Genomic DNA, 27,586 nt, shown 5'->3' on the forward strand with positions numbered 1-27,586 from the left:
TACAATGACAGATTTCTGCTTTTATTCTTCGTTAATGTCATTCTTCATCCTCTCTGCCCCACATCAGGGAGGAAGTGTTGCGAGTTTGCTATTTTAATGAAGAGAAATGAGGCATCTATCAACTAGGATTTACACTGGAGAGCACATCAATTCAGCTGCCTTGAGCTTGCTGAGTTTGCATATCCAGGGCCAAGCAGTGCTCTCAATTACTCCTGTGCAACCCCATTAATTTCAGGAGGTCGTGTGGTTCAAAAGTGGCTTTGCAGAACGCGGGGCGATATTAGGGGGAGAAAAAAAACACATCTCTTAGAGGAGTCAAGCTCCAGAATACGATTTTTGGTTATCTGTGTGAAGATGTGCGCGCAATCATAATTGCACTTTTGAAAGGTTAGGGTAGTCATCGTGTAGTAATTTCATTGAGCATCCCTTTGTAGCTGTGCTTAACAGAACAGACAGCCGCCCAAAAATTACTGCAGCGAGGGGGAAAACACTTCCAGCCCTGGAAACATATTGTAAATCATACGTCTTTAGTAGACTCTATCCTGTAATTATTCTTAACAGTAGGTTGTTTCCTCCTCTCCCTCTCTTTCTGTAGGAGCTATGCCGCCAGCGCATGGCAGTGAAAACCTCTGATCGCCCGGAGCCGCTGCACTCTTCCCGAATAAACAGCGTTTCCTCTCAGTTCAGTGATGGGCCCATCCCCAGCCCCTCAGCCCGGAGCAGCACCTCGTCCTGGAGTGAGGAGCCCGTCCAGTCCAACATGGACATCTCCACCGGTCACATGATCCTGGTAAGGCGCTTTGGTCTTCGTGGCACGAGAAATCGCCGCAGAACTTCAGGCACCCGCGCAGGTTTTGGAAAGAGGTAGCTTTAGAAGACAGGGAAGATGTCTTTTCACAGGTGGAAAATATTCCTGAGCTTCAAACTTCGTATAATTAAAACTAAAGGCATTTTTATTTCCATTTCTTTTTCATTGTATCTTTGTTTTTCTTCTCTTGGGAAAATTCTTTTATCTTGGACACATGAATTGTTTGCATGCTTGCTTTTAAGAAAAAAAAAAAGACTTGTGCTGTCCTCTTGTCCTATTTATTTATGTTTACCTCAGCTTGGACAACTGAAGAAAGCTGCAAAGTTTCTGATCAGCTCACTGCTTTTTCTCATGTGTCTCCGATGTGTGGAGGTATCTGAGCTGAGAAGGAGATATGTGATATGGAACAATTTGTTCTGTCACCCTTAGAAAAGAAAAGGGATCTGAATTTTGAGCCTTGCCTGGATTTTTTTTTTTTTTTTTTTTTTTTTCTGTCCTTGGATGAATTTCTTCCAAGCTGGATTTCTCATGTTTGAAATGATCCAAATATATTCTATTGATGGAGTCTATGTTGGAAATCTTGGGTTACTTCCAAGCACAGCTTGAGACCAGTGTCAGTGTAGGAGATAGACACAGGAAGAGTTTTTTGTATGTAAGAGTCAGAGTCCAGTGGTTGGGACTGCTGGAGCTTGTTTCTGTCCTGCTGGGAGAGCTGTAGAGTAATCCTCCTTTTTTTGTGCCTTATTTTCATCTTTCTTTAAATATTTACTGTCTCGCTAGAGTGCATTGACGTTAGCTGAGTGGAAGTTAGGTGGTGGTGAAGAACTTGACCAAAAGTTGTGTTACTTTGCTTTATATATTTGACTTCTGCTTTTACCTAAAGTAAACTCCCTTTCCAGTTGATAATTTGCCATGCTTTGGGGTCATAATTTTTAAACTTCTTTATTTTTCTGGGGTTATATTTGAAAGTAGTATCTCCTGAAGCATTTTTCAAGTTCTTACAAGCCAACCTCACATAACAGAGCAAGGAATGAAGGCAGGCAAAACCCAAAAACCTAATTTGACCTCAGCCAAGTTACTGACCTCCTTCAGCCTTGATCAAGTCAGCTATAAAACTGAGCAAAAACAGGGCAGGATTTTAAACCGGATGCTTCCTCAGAGTATATCATCTCAACTACATACATCTCTGCCATCCCCCCCTCCAAAAGTAATTAATTATTATGTTAATATCTGGTAGACAAGTGCAGTTTGAAAGGGTTGTTCCATTTGTTACTGTTTTGACTGTTCCACTTTTGCCTAACTGTAATTAAAATTCACTTGATTTCCTTTCATAGTTAAGTAAAATACTTGGGGGCTGGCAGGGGGAGGATGGGGAATCCCAAACATCTCCAGTTACCTAACCTCAAAATAAGTACAGATTTTGAGGCAAGGTTCAAGAAGTTCTGATGCAATATATTTGTGTGGAAATAAGAGCAAAAATTCCTATGTAGATGGAAATACGCATTTAACATTTGCATTTGCAAACAGTTTCAACTGCTTCAAATTGAGCAAAATTGTTTTCAGTGGCATTATTGGGAAATGCAAAAAAAGCATCTCAATTCGTGCTTTAAGTAGAGAAAGTTGCATATGGGAACCACTTATTCTGGCTCTGCAAATTTCTGCTAAATTGCAAGAAAGAATTGTCTTCATATGGCAGTAAATAAACTTTAAAAAATAGATTGGTCAAGACCACTGTTACGGTGTTCAGTGTCCATAATTCAGTCAATCCTGTTTAACCCTGGACGAACTCATGCATGTGTTAACTATCTAACAGCAGATGTATCTTCGATGATGAGGGTTCAAAGGAAGGTAAAGAAATGCTGTCGTGTTTTGAGAGTGCAAGCCACACCGAGAGAGGAAAAACAGTTCATTTGTTAAGTCTAACCTGAACAAACAAAAATCAGTGATTCAGGGGAGTCTGCATATATCCTGTGGCATACAGGATGGGGAAAAATTGTTCTTAATGGGCTCAGATGATACAGTTGGGAAGAAAATATGTGGCAGCATCGAAAGGATGCATTTAGCTTTGCTACAAGGGCAAGCCTAATAGGAGGGTCAGGCAGGCAGTGGGATGTTTACTTACAGAAGCAGTTAAACTATAAATACAAGATTTGCTGAAGGCAAAGCTGGGTTAGGTTTACATGGAAGGATCAGCGTCTCTCAGCTACAGCGCAGAAGCAGATGATTGGGCTTGTTCATGTTTTGTGTCACCGTGGGTCACAATGAAACTGGAGAGCTGACCCAGTTTATGTTCTGCTGAAAAATAAATGCACATCTCTGTAATACCTTATTTACCTGAATTTCTCTCCTTCTGGGGATGCTGTGGCTTGTTGGACCTCAGCAACAGAAACAGCTCACCAGAGGTGAACTCTTCCTCACTTTGCCTTGCAGATACAAATGGACTTTGCAACTTTTACACCACTCAATAAAAGACATTTTTCAGTTCTTCTCATTTCTCTCTGCCACAATCCTCTTACCTTTTAAATTTATAGATATTTTCTTTGAAAAATATCTCAGTGCCCAAAAAAGCAATGAGAAATATTAGGAAGAGGCCTAGTAAGAATGGCAAATACCCTCTGCTTTGCAGGGTAAATGCACTTACAGGCCTGTAAATGTGTTTTTGAGCTCTACAATATGCAATGAAGGTGTAGTTAGCTGAGCTAAGGTTCTTCAGTCCTTATTGCTCATCCTGCTCCAAGGGACCGGGATTTCCCTAGAGAAAAGAAAACAATGGATTACTCTATAAAGTGGCAGCAGGAAATAATTTATTTTGATTCATAAACAGAATAAAACTTTAATGAAACTAGCTTAGAAGTGTGTGACTGCTGAATGACTGCGTGTAATCTCATTCAGAGATAGCATTGGTCAGAAATATTTCTGTAAAGCTGTTTAATTTGCTGGAAAATGCTATCAGTCATACCTGCAGTCATCTCTAAGTCCCCTCAGCTTGGGGTTTAGTGTTAGCCCATTGTTTATAGCGCTCGAGGTGTGGAGAAGCCAGGAGGCTTCCAAGCCCTGTGGCTGTGGGGCAGTGTCCTCACTTAGACTGAAACCAGCCTTCGGAGGGAGAAATCCTGCATTTCTGCCCCTTCCCTGTGCAGCAAAGGCGATGCCTCTGCGCTGCTGACAGCACCGCGAGGTGCTTTGAGCTCTTGGCAGGAGGAAGCAGGCAGGGCTCAGGAGGCCCAGAAGGACAGCAATAACAACATTCAGAGCTTTTTTATTTTTCCCCCCCCTTTTCACTGTCTTTTTCATCACATTTCTAACAGGAGGGTGGCGCATATGGCACATTTTGATTCCGTCTTTCTGAAAAATCTGAGCGCTTTGGAAAGCATAATTAGAGGAGCATGTTAAATGCAGTCATGTTTGTGGCACTGGCTGGTTTCAGCACGAGCAGCAGCTCAGGATGTGTGCCCTCATTTTGGTCACCAGTGGTCTTGCAAGGAAACATCACTCAGAAGGTCACAGCAAGGGAAAGAATGGGAACTTAAATGTCCACCCACTTTATTCTCATGTGAATGTCTGTGTTGCAGCTGACGAGAGAAGTTCTAATAAAGGCCGATAATTCTGTTTGCAGTCCAGCAAGAGAACCAGAGGGGGTTTTAAAGGTGATCAGGAGAGATTTAGTCTCCCTAACTTGGGCTCCTATAATTTAGGCACTTGATGAAGTGTTGATGTTGACTTGAGTCCATAAATTCCCCCTCTAGTTGATGAGGTGAGCGGGTGGCTATGAAGGCCTCCAGAGAATTCGGCAGAAGAGTGGATTTCTCTTGAGATGCCTCCTTTGTGCCTGCATAGTCCAGTTGATGGTTGCAGCTTACGTGAAGAAATCTTTTTCGTTTGTGCTGTAGCACAAGTTCAGCACCAAGGTGGATTGGATCCTACACCTGCTTCATGTATTACCATGCTTTTTGGGGTAAAATAATTATAATCTTTTATGAGATTTTAAATGAAGAACAGTGCTGCGAGTAGGGAATGTATGCTTTTGATGAGAACATTATGAGGTTGTTATCTGAATACCATACAAGAGAGGGAATTTGCAGAAGCAGAAGTGATTTTCTGTGTTTTGCAGGATTTTCTGTGTTTTGCAGGTTTTTTTCCTTGTAAAGACAGATGTGCAAGATTTGGAGCATTATACATAAATTAGAATTTCAGAAAGTGTGAATTTACAAAAGGTCTTTTTCAATATTTTTTGTAAGCTGAAGTCAGAGGAGTCTTCTCCCAGAGGGTATGAAACTGCTTTATGTATTGGAAACAATAATAATATGTGATTGTTTGTGATGATGTACTTTTCAGAAGGAAAATAAAGTTTCATACTTGGGCTAAACGAGGTGATGGGAACAGATGAACTAGAGCCTGTAATCTATGGCCTTTTATCTAGGAGATGTAAGTCTGCTTAATCCCCTTGTCTTTGTCATTTTGCCTGTAAAACCAGGACATTCACCTCAGAGAAGTGAAGGTTGGCCTCAAATGAGAGCTTTCTGTCAAAGTCCTGGGACAGTTGTGTCCCAGAAGGTGATACCGCCTCAGCTGGGGACATGGGTTGGGGGCCTGGTGCTGCTAAAATGGGCAAACCCCAGGTGCTGAATTTTGCAGCCACTTTGGTTTTGATGCTGAATCACTGGCAGGATTGCTATAGGACTGTCACCGAGACACACAAAGCAATCACACGCAGACAAGAGATTTTCGCAGAGGTTCCTCTGATCCAGCTCCCAGCTGAAAGAGCAGAGAGAAGAGACCCCTTTGTTTATTCTTTTACTTTTATACATTTGTGGGTCTAGCAGAAGATTGGCTTTTTGGGGTTTCCACCCCTCAGCCTCAGTGGCCAGACCAATTGTCAGTTACAATTGTTTTCAGGTTAGAAATATGCAAACAAAGGACAAAGAATGAAAAACAAAGGATTTGTTTATATTACTTCTGTGGGAAAGGTAGAAGAACTGCTCTAATATTCTACAGTAACTAAAAGATCTGACTCCATTTATGAAAATCAAAAGGCTAATAAAAAACTCAGAAAAACCTGGGTAACATAGGACTGGGGAGGGTAATGAGGAGGGAGTAGTTTCCAAGACTAAACCTGGGGGATTTTGATAATTTTGGTGTCCTGTATTCTCTGAATAGTAACTTTCTGATGGTTTCGTAGCAATTTCCACCTCACTCTCGTTTTTTGAAGTGAATTCTTTTTAAAATGAGCTCTATGAGGTAGCTGCTATAGATTTTTTTTTAGTTGAATATGGAAGGGTGTAGAACTGAGTGACTGAAGACACATTGCAACAAGAAAAGGTATTTGCTAGATCCTGTACTACATCTTGCTGAAATTCCTTCCTTCTATCCCTAAAGCTGCAGTAAAACTGGGAGCAAAAGGCATCTAAACACACTTCTCTAAAAGAAGAGAGAAGCTCCAGCATGTAAGGACAAATAGTACTGAGCTAGAAGCAGGTGTACTTTCCACCTTGACCTTAATCCATATACACCCTGAACATCTGAGTGAAGCAGCACGCAGGGCATGAGTGCAGTGCACTGCCTGGGGCACAGATGCTGCAGAGGTGATTAATGCTGGCAGGGACAAAGGTGAGGAGTGCAGATATGGAAAACAAGGTCTTTGTCACAATCATTCGTTCGATTATTAAATGGGTTCTGATATTTTTTTTTCTCCTTTTCCCACCATCTCCTTTGATCAGCATTAATGCCTCTTCATGCATCTCAAGAATATAAATACCCTGTTTAAAAAAAGCTTGCGACTGAGAAAATAGAGAAAAAGAAAGTCCTCCCTCACAGGGGCAGGGAAAAAAGTCAGTGGCAAAGTTTAACTAAAAGCATGAACTCCTTACACATGTGCTAAGTGGATCTAAACCCCACCTTATCTTTCAGCTGTGCCAGTATAAATAATTGTAGAAGTCTCATAAAATTAAGTCCCAAGAAAGCTTTGGCCCTAAAGGCCATTTCATCATCAGCAGTTGGACAGGAGGAGTCACAAGGGAAAGGGCTGTTGTGTATTGCATTACTCAGTGACAGGACAGCCAATATCCCAAAAAAGACATAAAGACTGTGGATGGGAAAATCTTTACCCATCTCTTCCTGAGTTGTCATGCTTTAAGGGACAGGCAGGCCTCCTGAAAGATGTTCTTCTGAAAGGGTGTTTATCCCTTCATTTTACATCTTTTTTTCCCCTCCCTAAAAGTTGTTTTGAAGCATTTGCCTGTGTTTGTTTAAAGCTGGGACTTGAGATGCAAGAGCAAAGAAAAGCTGCAAAGAAAAGTGAAAAAAATCTTGTGGCATATGGAAACAACTCTACTAATAGAGCCGTAAATCTAATAAATGGATGTATGTACTACATAGATTACATCAATAAAATCAGAAAAAATATTCATGAACACATTACCCTTTGATTCTTCCAGTTTTATTTGTTTCATAATAAGTTGCCCCCCATTTTCTATATTAATTTTGTTGAGTGGGCCTTAGGAAATAATGACAACTGCAGAGTCAGTATTAAATCGAGAAAAACAGTCCTCTGGAACATGGTATGAAATTGACATCAGAATCTTTTTTTCCCTAAATTCTTCCATGCCAGTTGTTTTCCCCTAATGTACTCATGATTAGAAATAACTCACCAAATTTCTGTGCCTACATCTTGCTCTGTTGTTTGACTGTGAAGTGTTTATTGCAGCTTTGTTTAAGCTGCTTTGGTTGAACACTTTTATCCAACTTGCATCATTCCCTAAGGCTTTTAGTAGAAAGATGAAGAAAACATTTCTCTTAATATTCTAGAGTACTAATTTTAAAAGTGTTGCATTGGGAGAAATATGTGACACAAAACTAGGTTATGCAGCTGTGTGCACCGAGTAAAAAGAAAGGATCATTTTCTTGGCTGAAACAAATCTTGGCGGCTATCTGGACTTTTTTTTGTTTCACCCACCCTTCTTGCATTTCTAGAGGACATCGAGGTAACGTCGAGGCAAGACAAGTATCAGTTATAGCAAGTAGCAATAGATAGGGATGTCATGAAAGATATCTGAGTTTTGATACTTCATGTTGAAGACAAGGAATATTATTAGATACTCAGCTGCTTCTGAGAGTCTCATGAACCGTGGAGTTTCCTGGAGAATGAACATTTATCTAGGAGATCTTGGCTTTTGGCTCCAAATGCATCCTCAGTTGCTTTGTTTTTCCTGTTTGTGCACGCTCACATCATGCTCTAAATCCATGATAATTCATTGTAGCAGATACAGCAGTAAATCATATTTTGGATCTAACAGGTGGAAATTCCTGTTTAGAAGGATAATAGAAAGAGGGCAATTTAGGAAGACTTTTCAGGCAGGAGGCCCAAGATGATAATATATGTTTCAGAGTATTTCTGAGCTGGTGGCAGAGTGCAGATATGAGAAGGTGGTGAGTTTTGACTCACTGTGGGGCAAAGAAATTACTCACATGGGTTGCTAGACATGGTGCACTGCTAAGATCAAATGACATGTGGTAAATGGGACTACAGCTTCAGAACTTCTCAAAATGTGTGAGAGTTCAGGGTGAAACCGGGACTTGCTTCGCGATACTTCCAAAAAGACACGATATTGTCACTGTGGTTTTACACTGCTGTGCCGCTTGCAGTTTAGGATGCACAGAACTCCCATCAGTATTTTGGAGAGCTCATTCTCTTTCTGTGGGCCATGCTAGCAAAAGTTATTAAACATGGCCTGGTTATTTGTAATGAATACAGTTCAGTCCCTCCACTGATTCAACAAAGTTTGGTTATGCTCATCTTCAGGGCAAGATTAAAAAAAACTTATACTTTGCTTTCTGCAACTCCTTCTGGGATTAGACCATAATTTGGCAGTGTTTTCTGAGTAAGGTAACAGAATTTGGGTGGTATTTGGAAAATTTGATGTGTAGGACACAGACAAAATGCTCCTGTGATGATCAAATTTTGCATATGCACCCACGACGCAGCTGTGGAAACATTTTTAAATAAGGAGATAAACATTAAAATAATCTGTGAAGTTTGCTTGGAAGTGGATGACACAGTATTTGCTTTTCAATAAAAGAGGACTGTTTTACTTTTTGGTCAAAATCAGGTAAAGTATTCCACCCTCAAATATCACGTCCCTACCTCAGTATGTCTTTATAAAAGAAATAATTCTACAGAGTCTGTCTCCTTTATGTAACTGTCCTCTTGTTTCAGACCAGAGTAATATCTTACTTTTTTTCTAGTTGGCAGCTCTCCCTCAATGCTGTCATGTCTCCCTTATCCTCTTCTCCTAAACTCATGAGGTAATGCTGCTTTAGGTTGCCAAGCTGGCCAAGAAAACCCTGTTCATAGCAAGGGAGAATTATGAGTTGCCTCTTGTTGCTGTCTGTATGTTGGACCTTTGCATTGAAGTAAGAATAGAAGGGAGGGGTGATAAACTGCTCACAAGCATCACTCCTCCAAACACAACCTGCCATTGCTCTAGGAATTGTTCCCTGGCCTTCTTCTTTCTGGAATGATTGTGAGGGCTGGTATCCAGGTCCTAAAATGTTTTTATTGTCCTCTGTCTGGTCAGTAGTAAATCCATCAAGGTTTGTTGAAGGCAGTTGGTTTCTGGATTTGACCCATCTTTAAAAAATATTTCTTGGACTATGTATCACAACTGTGCTATTTTTAAGATGATTTATGCGAAGGTTTGCCACCTTCTGACTGGACTGTTTGTACCAACGATTATATTCCCGTGAACATCCAGAAACCCTACTGCACACAGCAACTGAGCTCTAGTAGCTGTCAGACTGCAGTGAATTGAAGCACGTTTCTATACATCTTTTTTTAAATATGTGCACATGCAGCACGTTTGTTTAAAGAAAATAGAAGATGACAGTGTCTCCTTTTTGGATGCATTGTATTTGTACTTCAGCATTGAAGAGAGTCTGGTTATTATAAAGCTGTTTAAGTGATTTTATTTTAAAATTATAAAGGTACTGAACCTGAGAAAACAAATGCAGTCAGTTATTCACCACTGACTACTTCTTTCATTCGTTCTGTATTTAAGTGGACTTTAGCTGGTTGCAAATAAAAATACTAAAGGACTAACAATGCACGCCATGATTTGTGCTCTTGCTGTCATGCAAATTCACAGAAAGAAGGAAACATATTAAAGAAATTAGATAAGACCAGGTGGTCTGAGTGAATAATTTCCCTTTCATTAACATATTCCCCTTATTAACTCTGTAATTAATTGTACATAGCTAAGGAAAGCTATGGAAATTGCATTTTGAGATGTATCAAAGCTGACTTTATGCTTCAGACTTCCATGCAATTTACTATTAATGAAGCAAGAGATGGAGGCCCCAAATCTATAATTATTACTTACTATTTGAATGACAAGCAAAGAATTTTATCAGCACAGTTTCAAATGAAAGGGGATTAGCAGCTAATGTTGAAATTGTTAATCTTTCTTATTAAAATAATTTTGACGAGAGTGTTTAGCCTGAAAGAGGTTTCTGGAACATCATTTACCATTAAAACAGCTATTTTCTGAGGCTCAGTATGAATTTGTCTAAGTTTGACAGCAGGGTGCAAATATTTTTTAAATGAATGAATATTTTATGGGAGCTAAGGCTGTTCATGTGTGAGCTGATGCCAAGCTGCTTGCTGTGTGCATATTCCTAGAATGTGTAGCTGGATAGTAGTTCAATATCCATCTCACCAAAGTGAAGATGTCTACTGAGATAACAAGGGGAAAAAAGCTACAGCAGGAAAATCTGAGAGCTGAAATTGCACCCACGGCTGTGTCTGCAGATGAGTGATTAGCAGGTGGGAGCCCAGTCAGAATCAGGCCCTAGATCTTGGTGATATATTTATGACACTGTGTTACTTCATGTTTATTTAGGCCTTCTTATACCTTGAAATACTGGCATATTTTCAGAGTTTGTATATTTTTTTCAGGATCATGTGCCTTGAGATGACTGTTCAGTGGTGGGTGCTTTATACCCACTTGCATGCTTGTGTACAAATACCATTAACAGCAATGGTATCCTCCACAGGTGTAGATAAATATTTGGGAGCAGAGATACAATATCTACAACTTTTCCGTGTTAATGAAAAACCGTTTAGCATTTTAAATTTTAAAAATTTTCCTTGCAATATTTGCAATTGTTGTCTCTTTCAGCTGTGTAGAAATCAAGCTGACAAAACTGCTTTTGCTCCTTGGGATGAGGAAATTGCAAATATATAGTGACATAAATGGTGAAAAGCACAGCAGTGATAATTTATAAAATTTAATTTGCAGTGGTCTCAACCACATCAGTACTGTTGGAGATGTATGTTAAAGAACCCTTTTAATCTGCCTGTGTCACATTACAGAAAAAAGCTAGTAGAAGAGGTGCCACATATCTTTGCCAGTGATAAATTTTACCAGTAGAATAGATAGAGATCATTTAAATGCTTTAAGACATTATTTGCACGAATAGATGGACTGTGTATAGAAGGACCATCAACGCAACAAACCCTCATAGACCTGCTTTACCATGGGCTTACTCCAAGCTTTACCTCTGTGTGGAGCCTGTGGAACTTTACTAGGCTCACCCCAAAAACTGCAGGTCACAGAACTAACCTTTTATCTGTCGTCCTACAATGTTCCTTGGAAGAGACTTGCAGAGGGAGCACCATTGCAGCAGGAAGTGTCCTGAAGTGTGCATTCACTTCATTCATCAGACAATACCAAAGGAGTTTAAGCTTAAACGTAGCAGTTGGTAAATAACAGGCAGTAATGATAGCCAGAGAGGCACTTTCATCATAAAACCATGGTTTTTACATATTATAATTGTGTGTTAGGTCAAAGGCATCAAGGGTACTTCTTAACCTGTAAGAATCATAACAAACTGTGTTGACCATGGCAGTAAGAGACAGTCACCACGCCAGTGTGGTTGGCTGGGGTGGACTTAAAAGATGGAATTTTTCAATGATGAAGTTAATGCAGAGTCCAGACACAAAGCTTTTCTAAATGCAGGAGTATTTCTGATGCAGCTATTTATCTACTGCTTTATCTGCTGCTGGAGAAGGCAACCTGGAAGGGTTGAGTACAGCAACCTAAGATGCCCAGGGCAGTGCTGGCTCACAGCAGAGTGGTGTCCTGCTGCTTCTCGGGTGTATGTGTGTAATACCTGCCTGAGAAAAGTGCTTTCTTCATTGTCTCTTTTCACCTTTTGGGGTCTTTGTTTGCATTGGACCAGTTTGATTGAAAACATCACAATAGTGTCTAATTGCTATAGTAAATGTACTAATGGTGTGCAATACACTGTTTCTTCCATTAATGGAAGTCCTTTGTGACATTTGAAGCTCTGTTGTAGTCAAGAAAACTCTGTGGTATCTGAGGGTGTCCACCAGCCTTCAACTTACCACGTGTGTGTCCTCATAACTGAATTTTGAGAAACTTTGTCCTTCAGGTAGGATTCTGGGGCCTGATAAAAACATTTTGATTAAAGTCACCAGGATCCTTTCAATTCACTTCAGTAACCAAAATAATAATAATAATCCAGTGCTTATATACTACTTTTGATCAACAGATTCAAAGCTCCTTTTAAAGGTCGTTATCATTATCCTGTCTTTTTAGTCCAGGAAACTCATGCACAGACAGGGAAGCATCTTGACCAAGACAAACCTTAAGGTTGGAAACAGAGCCAGGAGTAGATCCCCATTTCCTGGTATCCCAGTGCTGTGCTCTCACAACTCATCATATTGACTTGAACAGAAAAAGGATTGTATGGAAGGATAATAATTTTGCCCTATTTTGTTGCTCATTACTCTTTTTTAGGACATGAAAGTATAAAGGAATTCTGGGCGTGGGTTTGTCAGATTTCATTCTGCAAATTTAGTTTTCACCTCATTATCTAAGAGCAAAATATTACTTATTTGTAGAGCTGACTGAAAGATACTAAATACATACTGAAAAAGCTTGTGAAAACCAAACTGAGGATGTGCGGTCTATAGTAAATAACTCTATGATGGAAAAAGGATGCCTTCCACACATTTTTGAGTCTCTTCTGAATTGATAACAGTTTTCTTCAAGAATATATCCCCAATCTGCTAAATCTTTAGCAATCATGCACATGCACCAAAGTTTAGGTTGTTTTTCTTTCTGTTTAACAATCAGCTGTACTTTTACTGTCTACTCAAAACTACTACTGTCACTCCCTCCATGTATTCTCCTTGTTCAGCCATTGAAGGGAAGGGTTCCAAGGAAAGGAAACAGCATGCAAGGAAATGTTGAGAGTTACCAGCTATGACCAAAATTTGCTTCTTCCCATAGCATTTAGCTGTGTTCCGGGGTTTTTTTTCCTGACTTCCTTTGCAGTATAGCGTCTTCTTTCATCATTTCACTTCTTTGTTGACTTCTGCAGTCTGTTCGTGGCTTCTTCTTCTTCTGTCCTCTTTCACAATGTTTTTTCCTTATTCTTGTTTTGCCCTCTGTCACTTCAAATATTTTCATCTGTGGATTAGACCAGTGTTCCTCAAACTTCTTTAAAGTGTTATCCTTTACTGGCTTCCATGGAAACCCAAGAGTCCCAGGAGTAGGCAGGATTCAGCTTGTGCACTTCTAAAGCCTTTCTACCATCACTTCACAATCCCTTTTGAATGTTTTCATGAGAAGAATATTTGAGAATCACTGAGCTAGGCCAGCGCCAGTTGAAAATCCCATGGTGCATAGATAAAAGGTTACCTGAAAAATGGGACACTTCCTCCAGATTTGGGAGCTGGGTAGATGCCAGCTGCATCTTTCTCACAGCCAGCATTGCTTTTTCTCCTCCTGCATGTTGTTTCAACATGGCTGTGAGTGTGACATGGAAGGGGTAGGGCAGAAGTGTCTTCTCCCACCGTTGTCTCTTTTAAGTCCTGAAAGAGCTTCTGTGAAAAAAAAAGAGTTTCTTCATTTCTTACGGTCATAAAATCATAAAGTCATTTAGGTTGGAAGAGACCTCCAGTATCAAGTCCTACCATTAAAAACATCAATATTTTGTTCAACCCGCTTTCTGAGCTGTCTGTTATAGTCAAGCTCTTTGTTTTTCCTGTTGCACTGAGTTTGCTCTGCATCCATGGGACTGGCAGTTCACTAATTGTGTTGTTTCTCTATGTGCAAACATGGAACTTCATAGGTAGTGGATTTGGTTCCAAAATGGTCCTGAGTGCAAGGATGTGATCCTTGAAGATGTTTGTGGAGTTGGAGGTGTCCATTCTCTGTCACAGGAGATTTCTAAGGAAAAGGCAGATTATCAGGTCTGTTCTTTCCCTGCTTTTTCTCCCAGGTAACCTAATGGTCACTTGTGCTTATATGCATACCCTGCCTCTGGCTGTGGGTATAGCATGAATTGCAAGAGTTCTTGGATTTGACGTTACATGTTCTCAGTTTTCTGCAACCTCTGTGTGTGTTTACGTACAAACGCTGTCAGTTTAATATCTTACCTTGCCCCACCACCCAAAAAAAAAAAAAACCAAACCCACACTGGAAAGCAGAGGGGTTTTCCTTTATGAGTTACTATTTTTTCCTGGAAGAGCACTTTTTGACTTTTATTCACAAGTTTAAGAGTAGCAGCAAGTACTTATCCCTTTGCTTTAGCAGGGGTATTATGTCTGTAACAGTAATATTTTCCTTTCTGCCCTCAAGATGGCCAGTGTCTAACGTAGTGATATTTTTCTAGACTATCTGTAAATCACATCATCTTCTGTATCATTTGGTCATGGTTATCTGGGTTTTACTGGTCTCTGTATCTCTGAACTTGACCACACTTGAAGAGAGGATTATTTTTAAACATGATATTTTCAGAATTCTTTATTTATCTCTTGGTAATTTGTATATATATATAGTAAAGGAAGATGACTATACAAGTGCTCTGAAAAGAAACACAGACTGTAATTCATTAAAATTTAAATTTGAAAATACAGTACCCAACAGGGAACCTAAATTTAGATGCTTAATTGAGTTAGCAGGGCTACGAGAAGAAGCCAGGGAATTTGGTTTTGTGTTTTCAGCCAGGTAATTAGTGTGCAGTAATATATTTTTAAAGTTTTCATTTCAGACACACAACAGACGTATAAATGAATCACAAATATATCTCGGATTGTGGTATGGTGTTAAAACATTAGTAAAAAAACGAAGTGAGAAGGGATCATCTGAAAAATTGATTTAATGTGTAAGAAGAAAATAGCAGTTTTCTGTGAGAATGGTGTTGGGTGTCAATATTTATCACAAAGAGTCAAAGGACTTGATTTGTATATTTTTGTTCAGTTTTCCAGCTACTTTTTACATGCTTGTGCTTTTACATTATAACAAAGCTACCAGAAATGCTTCCCAGAATGTCTCAGTTGATGAATTCAGCTGACACTCTCCTTGGCACCAGTTCCTGTACTGCAGAGCTGTCTTTAATGGGGAGGTTTGTGTTGAGTTTTCTCTTGTTTTGGATTTATTTTTGGTTTTAAGAAATGTCACAACATATCCCATGCTGTGAAATAGCAGTATTTGCCTAGGAGGTTTAGACGTTAATTTTTTGAAGCAATATTGTTCCTTTTTGTGAAGGCTATTTATTATGTAGATTTTTGTAGTGAAATCTACTCTAAGAAGTACAGAAATTTTAGAAACTGCTTCTGGAGAATTCATCTTTTACATATATATTATTTACCTTGGCATGTCATTGCATAAAGAGCATTCAGCAAGTGCATCAATTTATCTGCTCACCAGACACTTAAACCATGTACTTCTAAACAAAATCCCCTACCCAAAATTGGTACTAATTCCATCACAGATAAAACATTTGGTATACTTGTAATTAAAAAATGTTATCAGATAAAGATTTATTAATGTGTCCTGACTTTTAGCCATGTCTATAAACACAATCATTGGGTAAAAAACAGCTGTCGGGTATATTCCTGCAAAAATTAATGTTTTAGGAGTATATTCTGTGACCCTGAGGAATTCATTTCAATGTTTCTTCCTTTTCATTTCCCATCTGTGAAGCAGCAGTGATAGTTGCCTCCCCTGCAGAAGTAATGTGAGCACTTTCAGACAGTTGGACAAGAAGGAGCTATAGAAATACAGAGATTGTAAGGGAGCAAATTATATTCCTTTTATGGCAATCATCTTCTCTTTTTTGTTGAGGTTTATTTAAAGCAAAGTAATTGCAGGGGTGAAACTTCATAGGCATAATTTAGATTTCAAGAAAGGGGGTAAGGAGGAGGAGATGAGGGTGGTTGTATTTTAAGACCTAGATGACACCATTAAGTAGCTGATATTCCTTAAGAAGGGATTCCTTGTAGAGTGAATTTCTTTATCTTCTGCTATATTTAGAGAGACAGGTAGAGTAAATATTTAATAATTAAGCATTCCATTTTTTTATTGTTTAACTTCTTATCTGCATTTCTTTTTAGAGGCATACCTGCCTCCCCCATTCCAGCTGAAGCAATGCTTAGCATCACACTTATTTTCCAAGATTTTCTCCAGAGATGACAACCTGTGTCAGTCCAGACCAGGTTGTATTCATCCATTTCCCTGGGATTTCATTGAACACCTTTGGCAGCTGGAGCTGTAAGAAAAGGGATTAGTAAGTGTTTGTGTGACACACACTGATCCCAGCACCTGCTGATTGGATTGAAGTAATCCTTTTGCAAGTTACAAAACTCTATTATCAGAGCATTGAGAGAGGGAGATTGGTGATGAGCGCTGCGTCAAGGGTATATTAATTTAGGCAAACAGAACGTAGATTGCCATCTAATATACTTGTGAATTACATCCATTCTTGCCAAGGTTGCACACTGGTCCAGTTTGGTAGATAATGCCTTACACTGCTGCTTGTGCTAAGGTTCTCTAGCTTCTCTAGCAAGCCAGGGGCAATAATTTAACATTATTTGAGATGGCATGCTGAAAGCACAACTGCTCTCTGTGTGCATGCTTAGGTGTCTACAATGAGCTTTACGTCTAAAAATATGAAACTGGAACTATGGAATGTCATTTTTATTGTTGGCTGGTATCACCATGGAAGTTAAATTATTTCCAAATAATGCAGCCTATTTGAAGCAATCTAGGGATATTATTCTCAACCACACTGAATAGTTGCTTTGTCAGTGAATTGCTTCCCTCTGGCTTTTTTTTTTTTTAAATTTTCCTTCATCACCTACCATATTATGTATGATATTAGTAGTGCTTCAAGCCAAATTACAAGTAGAGCTCCATAGTATTTTACAGTACATAACTAAAAAGCTTCAGAACTATTTTTTTCACTGGTGTAATCATGTTCTGAGAAATGCAAGAACTGTTAGATCAAAACACATCATGGTAGTAATATGGCTGCAAACAGAGGAAGAAAAATAATTTCTCACTGTCTTTTGCAAAGGGAAAATACAATTTCCCAAGATTTTATTTCCCATATTTTTTCGTTTGTGGTTACTGTAAGCAGGAGAATGGGGATCATAGTTAGAAAGACAAGTTTGAAAAGAGAAAGGAGTCTTCAGCCTGAAATGACTGAATAATCATGTGATTGAATCCTGGTTCCAGTAAGGCAGTGGATGCAGAACACTCCCCAGGATGGAAAGCATGTGAGACTTTATAGCCAGATGGTAATTTACTGAGATTTCTTCCAGATACAAGTTCTGTGAGATACTGGCAATGAGCTGCCACAACAGAATTTTTAATTTTATATGTCTATATAAGCCAAATATAACTAGCCCAATAAAGTCACACTTCTTTGCAGTTAATATTAAAAACTTGATATTAAGGACTAAAGCTGGTGTTTCTAACGTTTCTGGATTGATGCTTCAGAGATGGAGCTGGTCTTGGTACCAGTTACAGGCTCTGAATTGGAGGTTGGTTGGATTAGAGCACCAGAAACAACTGTGGGCCTTCCATGGAACAACTAACTAATGGAAAAAACTGATTTTCTTAACAGGATGGTTGATGGAAAGACTGAAATTGGTTAAGATAGTGCATCCTCTATTTAAGTTCTGCTTTGCTAGGAAGAAAAGTGGGGAAGCATGGGCATAGTTTGGCCCTGCTCCCATGTTTCAGAACCACTGGAAGTTTCTTCATGGAGACATGTGATGAGGTCCCAGCAAGTGTCTGTGCAGGGACACCAGGGCAGCTCAGGGAGAAAGTCTGAGCTTCTGCAAGCAAGACCCCACCCTTCAGTGTCACTGGGAAACCATGCTGGGAAGTGAGAAATGCTTAAAAAGTGTAGAAAAAAACATTGTGGTGCTCTGCAGGATCTGAATATGGCTCAGAGTTGTAATAGTGACACTGATCTCGGGGGGATTTATTTGGTCAGTTCTGAAAACTTTGGGTGCACTAAAGTAGAAGAATAAAGTAATAATTACACAAAAGAGGGGTGGGAAACAGGAAAAGAGAAGAGAAATTAACCTTTCTGCTGCTGTTCCCTGACTCCAGACTCCAGCCCTAGAAGATAATGGAGCACATATTAAAAAAGGAGTTGCTGATTATCTAGAGAGAGATTTTTCAAGGGCATAAAAGGAAAATAAATGTAAAGGTGTCATTTAAGAGGATGGGGAAGGCTGGAGTTTTTCCTTTGTGTGTTTGCTAATCTCTTTCACCCTTTCCATTGGATAGCTGAACAATGAGTAAGAATATGCATAGTTTTATAAAGAGCAAATCTTGCCCGATTGCTTTTTATTTAAGTAAAACTACAAAACCCAGTAGATGAAGTGAAAACAACAGATGTAATACATACAGATTTTATTAAAGTCGTGACACTGTCTCATGAATAGCTAATTGAAAAATCAATGCCAATTTTTTAGAGGACAATTATGTGGATTGAAATGAGGCAAAAGGTTGATACACAAAAAGTAATGATCGAAATCTGTCTAGGAGTGTCTGGCAGAGTATAGAAATTGCTCTTAGATACAGTTATCTTTAACTTTTTAGATAATGATGTGGAAATGAGTGAAAGTGACAGTGATTTTCATCACAGTCTAAAATCCTGCACAGACATGATGACAGAGGAGTAATTCAAAAGTTTGAAAATGTTGAACCTGAAAACACATACAACAAATAAATTATCTTTGAAGAAAAGAGTCACAAGAAGACATATCTATAATTTGCATAGATCCATTAATTCATGATTTGTGAAGACACGAGAATATATACAAGCAGAAATTATGGAGAACTGCAATATTCTGAGCAAGCAGACTGAAGTTGAGATAAAAGGCTTGGTGAAAACGAGTAGCAAATTAAGTTTAAAACAGAAAAGCCATATTGTTGACATCTTTATGAAAAAAAAAATCTCAAATGAGAACTAGTGTTCCTCATTGAAAATATTTGTATATTTCCAGGTATACAATGTATAGTTCAGAACAGTTAGAGTCCCAAGAAGTACTAATGAACTGTGCTTTAGGCTTCTGCTTTAGGTACAGAGCAGTCAAATGTTAGAAGGATTCTAGTGAAGTACAAGAAATTACATTCTTTGAAGGCCTGGAATCAAGTAATCAGATAGGCTGCTTCTGTCTCTGAATTCTATAGCGCTGTGAGTAATATGAGTGGGAACAGAGAAATTTACTGTGAAGCCACTAATGATAAGGTATTAAGCCAGAAAATGGAAGGACAAAACCATATGTGGTGTTGAAAGCAAATTGGATTTATGCAGAAAAGTATTCTTCTTACATGTAGTCAATGCAATGTGTGCTAAAGAACACAAAGTTCAAACAGAGTAGCAAGAATTCTGGGGTGTCCTGGGCCAGAACGGTGCAACCCATGAGTGAGCAAGGAACAAAGGCAAAAAAACCTCATTATTTAAATTAACTGACAAGAATACAAAGCAAATTTTTTCAAGCATAGTCTTGTACTGCACAATTTGCTGTATAATAGCTAGGACAAATTTTCTCCTCTGCACGTTCCTTCTGAGGAACCCTGGGAAGCACAACAGCACTGCCTGGCCCTCTGCATCTCTGGAAAAAGCAGCAGCCAGCACTTTGAAAGCAGTGGCTCCCACACTGTTGGGTGAACAGTGTGGGCTTGAGCGGTCCCCATTCACAAGGATTAAGATCATTTCACATCCATGTCTTCAGCTGACATTTGAAATTCTATCAGACCTGTCAAGGCCTGTCAATTTGAGAGCTGCACACATTTTCACTGCAAGATGCATCCTCAGTCATGAAAACAGTTCCCACTCAAGTACCATATTGAAAGTACGGTGTCAAAAATAATTGTGGCAACTGAACATCAGCTAATAAAATAGGCATTTTTAAAACAATATCTTGACAGATGCAAACCATACTCTCTCTGAAGAAGGTATCTCTTCACCCAAGTGGAGTGATAGGAGAAGAGGAAATGGCCTCAAGTTGTGCCAGGGGAGGTTTAGAGTGGATATTAGGGAAAATTTCTTCACCAAAAGGGCTTTCAAGCACTGGAACAGGCTGCCCAGGGCAGTGGTGGGGTCACCACCATCTCTGGAGGTATTTAAAAGACATAAAGATGTGGTACTGAGGAACATGGCTTAGTGGTGGACTTGTCAGTGCTGGGTTACCAGTTGGACTCGGTGATCTGAGAGACTTTTCCAACCTAAGTGATTCTGTGATACTATGATTCAAAGACCAGTCGATTAGAATTTGATAGTTATATTTTAAACCTTGTTTAGTCACAGAAGATGCGTTGGACACCGCTTTTGATAAAAGAGTAAAGAAAAAATAAAACCAGAAGTAGTTGGACGCCCTATTACAGCATCAAGGAAGCTCTAACAAAGCCAAGCTCTATCAAAGCTAAGCCAGGCCACTGTCATCTGTGCTTGCACCTGTGTTCAGGCACATGCAATCTCTTGGTGCCACTGGCAGCATCTCTTTAGCCCATTCATTGTCCCTGGGATGGCTTTTCATCCTCTGACTGAAAGCTTCTCTTCTGCCTTACAACTGGCGTGTCTCACACAGTAATAATAGATTTTATAACTCTGTCTGCGTAACGTCAGCACATCCTCCCCCCAGCGTGTTTGGTGGCAAGAGTATCTCCTCTGTCTAAACAAGAGAAAAGTATGGACTGGGCTACCAATTGTCCTCGCAGGTGAGGCCCTGTGTAAGGAAAATTATGGTTAATGGAATTTAAGGTGCATCAGAAGACCTGTGCAAGCAGATGGTGTTTGCTTAAATAATAGCATGTACTTGGGATTACAGGACTTGCCTTGTTGTGCACATATTGGTGAGGATAGACCTCTGGTTTTTTCGGCAGGCTTGAGGAGCGTTGCAATAACAGTGGTGACAACCTCTATTTATTTTACCTGCTGCTCTGAGACAAGGACAATCATGTGCGTGTTTGACATGTAGGTAATGAATTTCTTTTGTACCAGGCAAACACTGCAGAATGTCTCATCAAAACATCCTAATTAAGGAGTGGATTTGAGTAGACATACAATCTCTAAAATATCAGAAGTTCCACTCAATTTAATGTACATCCAGCAGCTCCCAAGAGAGTGTTTCAAAATCACTAAGCTTCTGTTTAGCAAAGTGGGGATGAGCATAGGGGCTCTGAAGGACTGTAAATGAAAGATTACTTAACTCTAAGGGAATTGTCTGGCTCCTGAATGTTTTAAAGCAAGCTTCTTTCCCAGTAGCTTTTAAAAATGTGTGTAAAGCAGATGTTCATATGGGGCAGAGCCTTCCATGGGTCCATTCAAATAGTCAAGCATCTCTTCAAGGTCTGTCAGGAAGTGCCCTGTGAATCTGATCCGTATGATGCAGAAATTGAAACCACATGCAAAAAATATGGTTGGTTGGTTAAAATAAAGATTTCAGTGTGTTTTCATTTGAAAATCCATGTCACTCAAGATTATCTGAAAAATTAAGGTAAAAGTAAAATTTTTAAAGAGCATTGAGTTATTTAGAAGTTCATGTGCAATAAAAGCAGTCAATTTACCTTAACTGTAAACTTTACCTTAATTGTGTCAGATTTGATGATTTAAAAAAGAAATTTAATTTCTCTTTAAAATACAGTCTTTGAAATCATCAAAGAAACAAGTTGGAGTCAACAGAAAGCTCCTTACTACATTCAGTCCTGCCTTAGGAATCAAATGTTCATGGCTCTTTTCCTACAGCTTTGTGGACAGAGCAGTATTTTGGAGAGATTCAGTGCTGGCAGATCTGTATATCTGCATAAAATGTCCCTGAAGTCTGTGGGACATTGGTGGATGGGCATGTCAAAATGAATCAGATTATAAAACTGGTTTAAAATGGGAAGATGCTACAGGCTGGTCCTTGACTGCCTGATCTGTGCTGCATGCTCAGCAGCTGCTCTGAAGCCAGAAGTCTTGGCACTATGGTATCGTAAGATTTTGCTATTTTTTTCCCTTTGCCTCATAAAAATTCCTCCTGCTCTGGAGGGATTATCTTTTTTTTTTTTTTTTTTTTTTTTCCCCTGTGTTTTCAGTATACATATCCAGGCACAGATTTGCTAGGAGAACAGAACAGGATCTTTAGCCTCCCTCCTTTCCCCTATAGCAACAGCCTTTTGACAAGGACAAAGAAACTGTTAGAGGATGGTTTCCTCCCGTTAACTTGCAAGTTAGTGCTAGGAACATGTTACCTGACTCACACCCTGACACATGGCCACGCTGCTCTCCCAGCTCCTCGTCTGTCCAGTCACAGCTCTGTCCACTGCAATGCTTTTTCCTTCATTATAGAAAAGAAGCAATCACACTGTAGGTGTTTGGATAGTATCTAGGCCACCACAATTTTTTACCTCCTTTGGAAACCTTTCTTCTAAATGCAATATCTTCCTGCGTCCTTAAAGACATCCGTTCTGGAGGTGTCACTTCTTGAATTGGTTTTTCAGAACGAGGTTTGATTTACAAACCTTGTGTAAAGACGCAGGCTCCCGACAAACCCTGCAGCAAACAAAGCCGTGTGTCAGGGGCTCTTTTGTCATCAAAAAACTGTTCAAGCTGCAAGAGGGAGCTGTGTGCTGCCCTGCCAGCCAGGTGGGAAGCACAGTGGCACAACAGCTTTGCAGAGCTCCTGTTTGGCAGAGGACAAGCTGCAAGCTTTTTACACCTTCTGTTAAACCTGTTGGGAGGTTGTGAGAGCCTTTCTTCTTTAAAGCACAGTTGGGAAGAACAATTCGACAACTCAGTCTGCAGAAAAGGATTTCTAGGCAATTAAAGTGCTTTTTATGCATTACAGTGAATCCTTTCTGGGACCTTCTAGATAAGATTTCTAGATAATATTTCTAGATAATCTTTTGCTACAGGTTGGGCTGTATTAATGAATGTTCCAGCAATAACTACTGTCACTGATGTTTGCTCCAGAAGTTCTGCTGCTGACCCCAGCCCTGAGTCTGTCCTCTTTAAATCTGTTTAGGAATGTTAGTTTCAGCCTAGCTAGTAAAGGCAGTATGGAGTTTAATTTACAAATATGAACGGGCTATAATGTGTGATGGTTCTCTTGCTTGTTGTAGGAGAAGATGGCAGGCTCTGCAAGGTAATGCGCTTGTTTAAGTAGGCTTAACATACCAGGTGATCACTTTCTTCATTTTCATGTTAAAGGGAGGGGAAGATTTCTGGCTTTCCCCACCCTTCCTCCTTTCTGCTCTCCTCCCCTCACAAACTTGGATTATTTTCTGATCCATGGGGTGAAGGAAAAGGGTCTTGGTTAATTTTTCTCAAATCTTTATAACTGAATTCCTATCCACTGCTGAATGGTGGCTCTAGCCTTGGGAGATCTGCAAAAGCTTCAGACCAGCACCAATATACTTTGATGGCCCATCATTCCTGCCACAGTCAGTTTTCTTTGGTGATGATTTTCACAATACTGTTTATTGAATGCAATGTACAATCTTTAACAGCACCTCCTCAGTTCAAGGCCCTCCCTGTGCCAGTTCATCTGCAAGATGAGTTTCTGATGACCCAATGCTTGAGCTACAACAGTTCAGCCTGGCATATTTTCAGTTATTTCAATCACTGTTGTGACATGCATATGTGCTTGAACTTTAGTTGTAAAATCCTTTGTTTTGACGGAGGTTGTTGTTTGTAGTAATTTTTGTCAATGGAACTTTGTTTCTTTTCCATTGCCTGATGAAAGAGACATTTGGGCTTATGTTTTCTAGGTACTGAAGAGGAAATAATTTCCTTCTAAAAGCTCAGGGACTGAATGTTTCATGCATTTCCTCTGTGTTAGTCCTGGTACATTTTATAATTCTCTTTTTTTGATAGCACAAATAAGCTTGTAGTTAACTCTCCTAAGTAAATAAATGAACTTTAAAACTGAGCCTCTTTTTTTCCCCAAGCTCAGGGTTCCCATGCTTTGAGAAGCATCCTTTTAGCTTAGCTTTCAGCCTAGCTAAATCAATGCTTAATGCAGTATTTTTTTAATTCCAGTCCTACATGGAAGATCACCTGAAAAACAAGAATCGTCTGGAGAAGGAGTGGGAAGCTCTGTGTGCTTACCAGGCTGAGCCCAACGACAGCACCGTAGCACAGCAGGAGGAGAACGTCCAGAAGAACCGCTCGCGGGCTGTAGTACCATGTACGTACACTTCCCTTTGCATCATGGCATTTTAAGGTCTTGATGCCTTCCCCAATGTCCTTTGCACAGTGGTGTGAAAGCTGCAGAAGGCAGGTGAACAGTGTGGAGTGGTTTCTATGTGTCCTGGATGTTGACCAAGATAAATTGGTCTCTTGTCCATCCACTAGTAATACCAGCAGTCTATTGGCAGAGATAGATGATCTGTTTATCAGATACTCAGCAGTACTGAAGGAGCCCCTTTAGGCTTCAGTGGATAACTTTGCAAACTGGCTTGTCTCTGCAAGGCTTCTCTAAGCACACGAAAATAAAAATAATTATTTAAAAAAAAGTAACTGACATTCATATTCCTAGAATCTGCTCTTTCCTGCAAACAACCACCTTTTGAGCTTGAAATAAAAGTAACATTTTTCCTTTGCAAACATATATATATATCTCACAGATTACATTGGTAGTGTATGGACACATATTTCATTAAGCAACCAATGAAACAAAAATGAAACTGAGAATATATGCATAGTCCACAGCAACCAAAATGCTCTCAATCAGTGTGCCCACAATCCAGCTGGATAGCTTGGCAAACATATATAGCTGGTTTAGTTTTTAAAGTGCCCTGAAAACATTAATTTTCCCTAAGAGAGTCTTGAGTAAGTAGTATTCCTCCTTTAGAAATGGGGAAATGACAGGTAACACGTTGAGTAAATGTCATAGCCAGATTTAGAGTGAAGATTCTTTGGAAAGACATGATAATTTAACTGAGCCCATCAGTCCCTGCATATTTGCTTCAACAGGGTTTGTCTCTTTTGTTTATGTAGTGGCTCTTTCTGCAATACTTTTCTACTCAGGAGAAGATTACAGCAACTTGGCAGTATTAATTCTCCTCAGTAAATACGGTGCGGGTCAAAAGTCTGTTGGGGCAACAGCATCAGTTTGCTGATTTCCATGTTTTGGGATCAGGCTTGTTGAGAAGTTCTAAAGAAGTCACTATGAAAGTTAAAGTAGTGCAAGCCTTCTGTGCCCTTTTACATCCTGAAAAAAAGCCCAGCACTTAACTGACACAATAGGCAGTGAAAATTTTCCGTGAAAATACGTATTGATCTAAGTTAATTTTCCTGCCTAAAGTGTTCTATCAATATGGAATGGGCTTACAGTCAGACCATCTTAAGATATTTCAAGTTCTGCTCATAAATTAAGCTAGACTGGTTTTGGTTGCTGCCGCAGAATCAGCATGGGAGCTACAGATGTTGCCAGAAATCGGTGCTGGTTATTTGACTGATGTAGAAGCTGTCTCCTCATGCTACTATGAGCTATAAGATAGAAACATTCAGACTAGACTCTTCTACCTCTGAATCCAGGAGTATCATGGCTGTGACAGTGTTAAAGAGCAGAGATTTTTAGCTTGGGTGTCACAGAATCATTTGGGTTGGGAAAGACCTCTGAGATCATCATGTCCAGCCGTTAACCCAGCACTGCCAGGTCACCACTAAACCACGTCTCTGAATACCACACATACACGTCTTCTAAATACACTCAGGGATGGTGACAGGTGGTCTGTCTCTTTTCATCACGTTGTATGTACTGTGTGGATGTATCAGCCAGCACTGACCAGCCTTTGGTTCTCTGCCATTGCTCCTTCCATGGCATGTTGTTAAGCCTGTTTTTCCCATATCTGCGTCTGGACTGGATAAGTGCTGCCTGAAGGTGATTTGGTGAAGTGAAAGCATTTGGACATGGATAGGGTGACTGCAATTTATCTGAAGTTTTAACTAAAAGTATTTTAGTACGTTTAAAAGGGTAAAATGGTACATTTGCTTTGTTTTTTCAATGTGGTAGCTTCTATTACAAATATTAGTGCCCTGGGAAATTTTCTTTTTGACTGAATTGCACAGAACTACCTGCCTTCACTTTCTGAAGTTGCTGTGCACTGATAAACAGCTGTCATGTTATATATGTTTGAACTACTTACTACTTCGTTGATGGGTGGAAAGTATGGCATAGAGTTTAAACAATATTAAATTTTGATGAGGTGGTGGTTATTTTAGACTCTTAAGATTAGATAGAGATGAGAAGGCCCAGTTTGCCCACTTTTTTCTTTTAACTGTGCTAGACATTGAAACTGTAGCAAAAAAAGCCATACATTTGCTTCATAATGTATGAAGAAGCAAACCTGATGCTTTTGATATTCTGCAGAGTTGTTATGCTACATTCAGTGTATTCTCACAGAGAAATGCCTTGTTAGTGTTTCCTTATCCCTTTCATATTCATAATCACCTTGACAAGGTAGAACAAGATTGCCAGTTCATGTAGAAGATTTCCTCTTAGAAAGGCTTCAAATAAGCTTTAATATGATGTTGTATTTGCTTTGTGTTTTTCTTCCTGAACCAGTCTTGAAGTAATAAAATATTATTTTTACTGATTAGATAACTGATTTAATTATTATCATCACAATTTTATCATAGCTTACTTTTGTACCTAACTTTTCTATTTCCTATTCTATACAAACAACTTTTAAAATACTTGATAGCAGAAAACGATGACACTGCACTTTACTAATTACTAGTTTAAAAAATGGTAGCAATTCAAGTTACCTGGACCTTCTAGATTAACAAAACTGTGTCCTTTTATCCAATCAAGAAGCAGATTGCTATAATTTAGGGCACACGGTGTTTATTTTTAGTGCCATAATTTACTGATGTCTATTTTGTTTATGAATACATGAGCAGCTCAAGAAAAGCTTTCCAATTTTTTTTCCTCTTTTTGCATCTCTGAAAAATAAACCCATCTCGATAGAATCAATACTGTATGTTTCTATTTATGTACATCATGAATATATAGAGGTATTTTAAACACTTGGCAAACAACTTTTTGTGGTAAACATCTATCAAAAACTGTCCACCATAGCCGTGTCCATGGGTCATGGTGTATATTTAAGCAACCTGTTCATCTCTGTGCTTTGCCCTTCCTCTAAATGAAAGCAGAGCATTTAGGGGCAGAACATGCACCCAGATCTGAGGCTTGTTTGCCTTTAGAGCACAGCCTGGGGTTGTGCACCAAAGATGGGAACACCTGGGCAGAGGGTTGTGTGCATCATCCGTGTTACAAGTGCATGTGCAAATTGTGCTGTGAAGTGAATGAACTTGAGCAGTTCAGAGCAAGGAAAGGTTCAATTTTCTGCAGATCATCTATAGGCAAAATAATGATAATCAGCAGATTATGATTCTTCATAGTCTTCAGGATGCACCACTTTAGCTCCTTGGTAGTTCCTCACTTTCTTAATTTAG

General features: G+C 39.4%; 1 protein-coding gene across 1 annotated transcript in view; it reads left to right on the forward strand.

The window, feature by feature from the left end:
- PTPRN2 (protein tyrosine phosphatase receptor type N2) overlaps nucleotides 1-27,586 on the forward strand; it is a 637,318-nt gene that overhangs the window by 551,234 nt on the left and 58,498 nt on the right. Inside the window, exons 14-15 of the mRNA XM_040062696.2 lie at nucleotides 596-790; nucleotides 24,161-24,308. Of these exons, the coding sequence (XP_039918630.1) occupies nucleotides 596-790; nucleotides 24,161-24,308 (343 nt within the window). The remainder of the gene's footprint in view (nucleotides 1-595; nucleotides 791-24,160; nucleotides 24,309-27,586) is intronic.

Source organism: Hirundo rustica, chromosome 1 (assembly GCF_015227805.2).
Source record: "Hirundo rustica isolate bHirRus1 chromosome 1, bHirRus1.pri.v3, whole genome shotgun sequence".
NCBI lineage: Eukaryota > Metazoa > Chordata > Aves > Passeriformes > Hirundinidae > Hirundo > Hirundo rustica.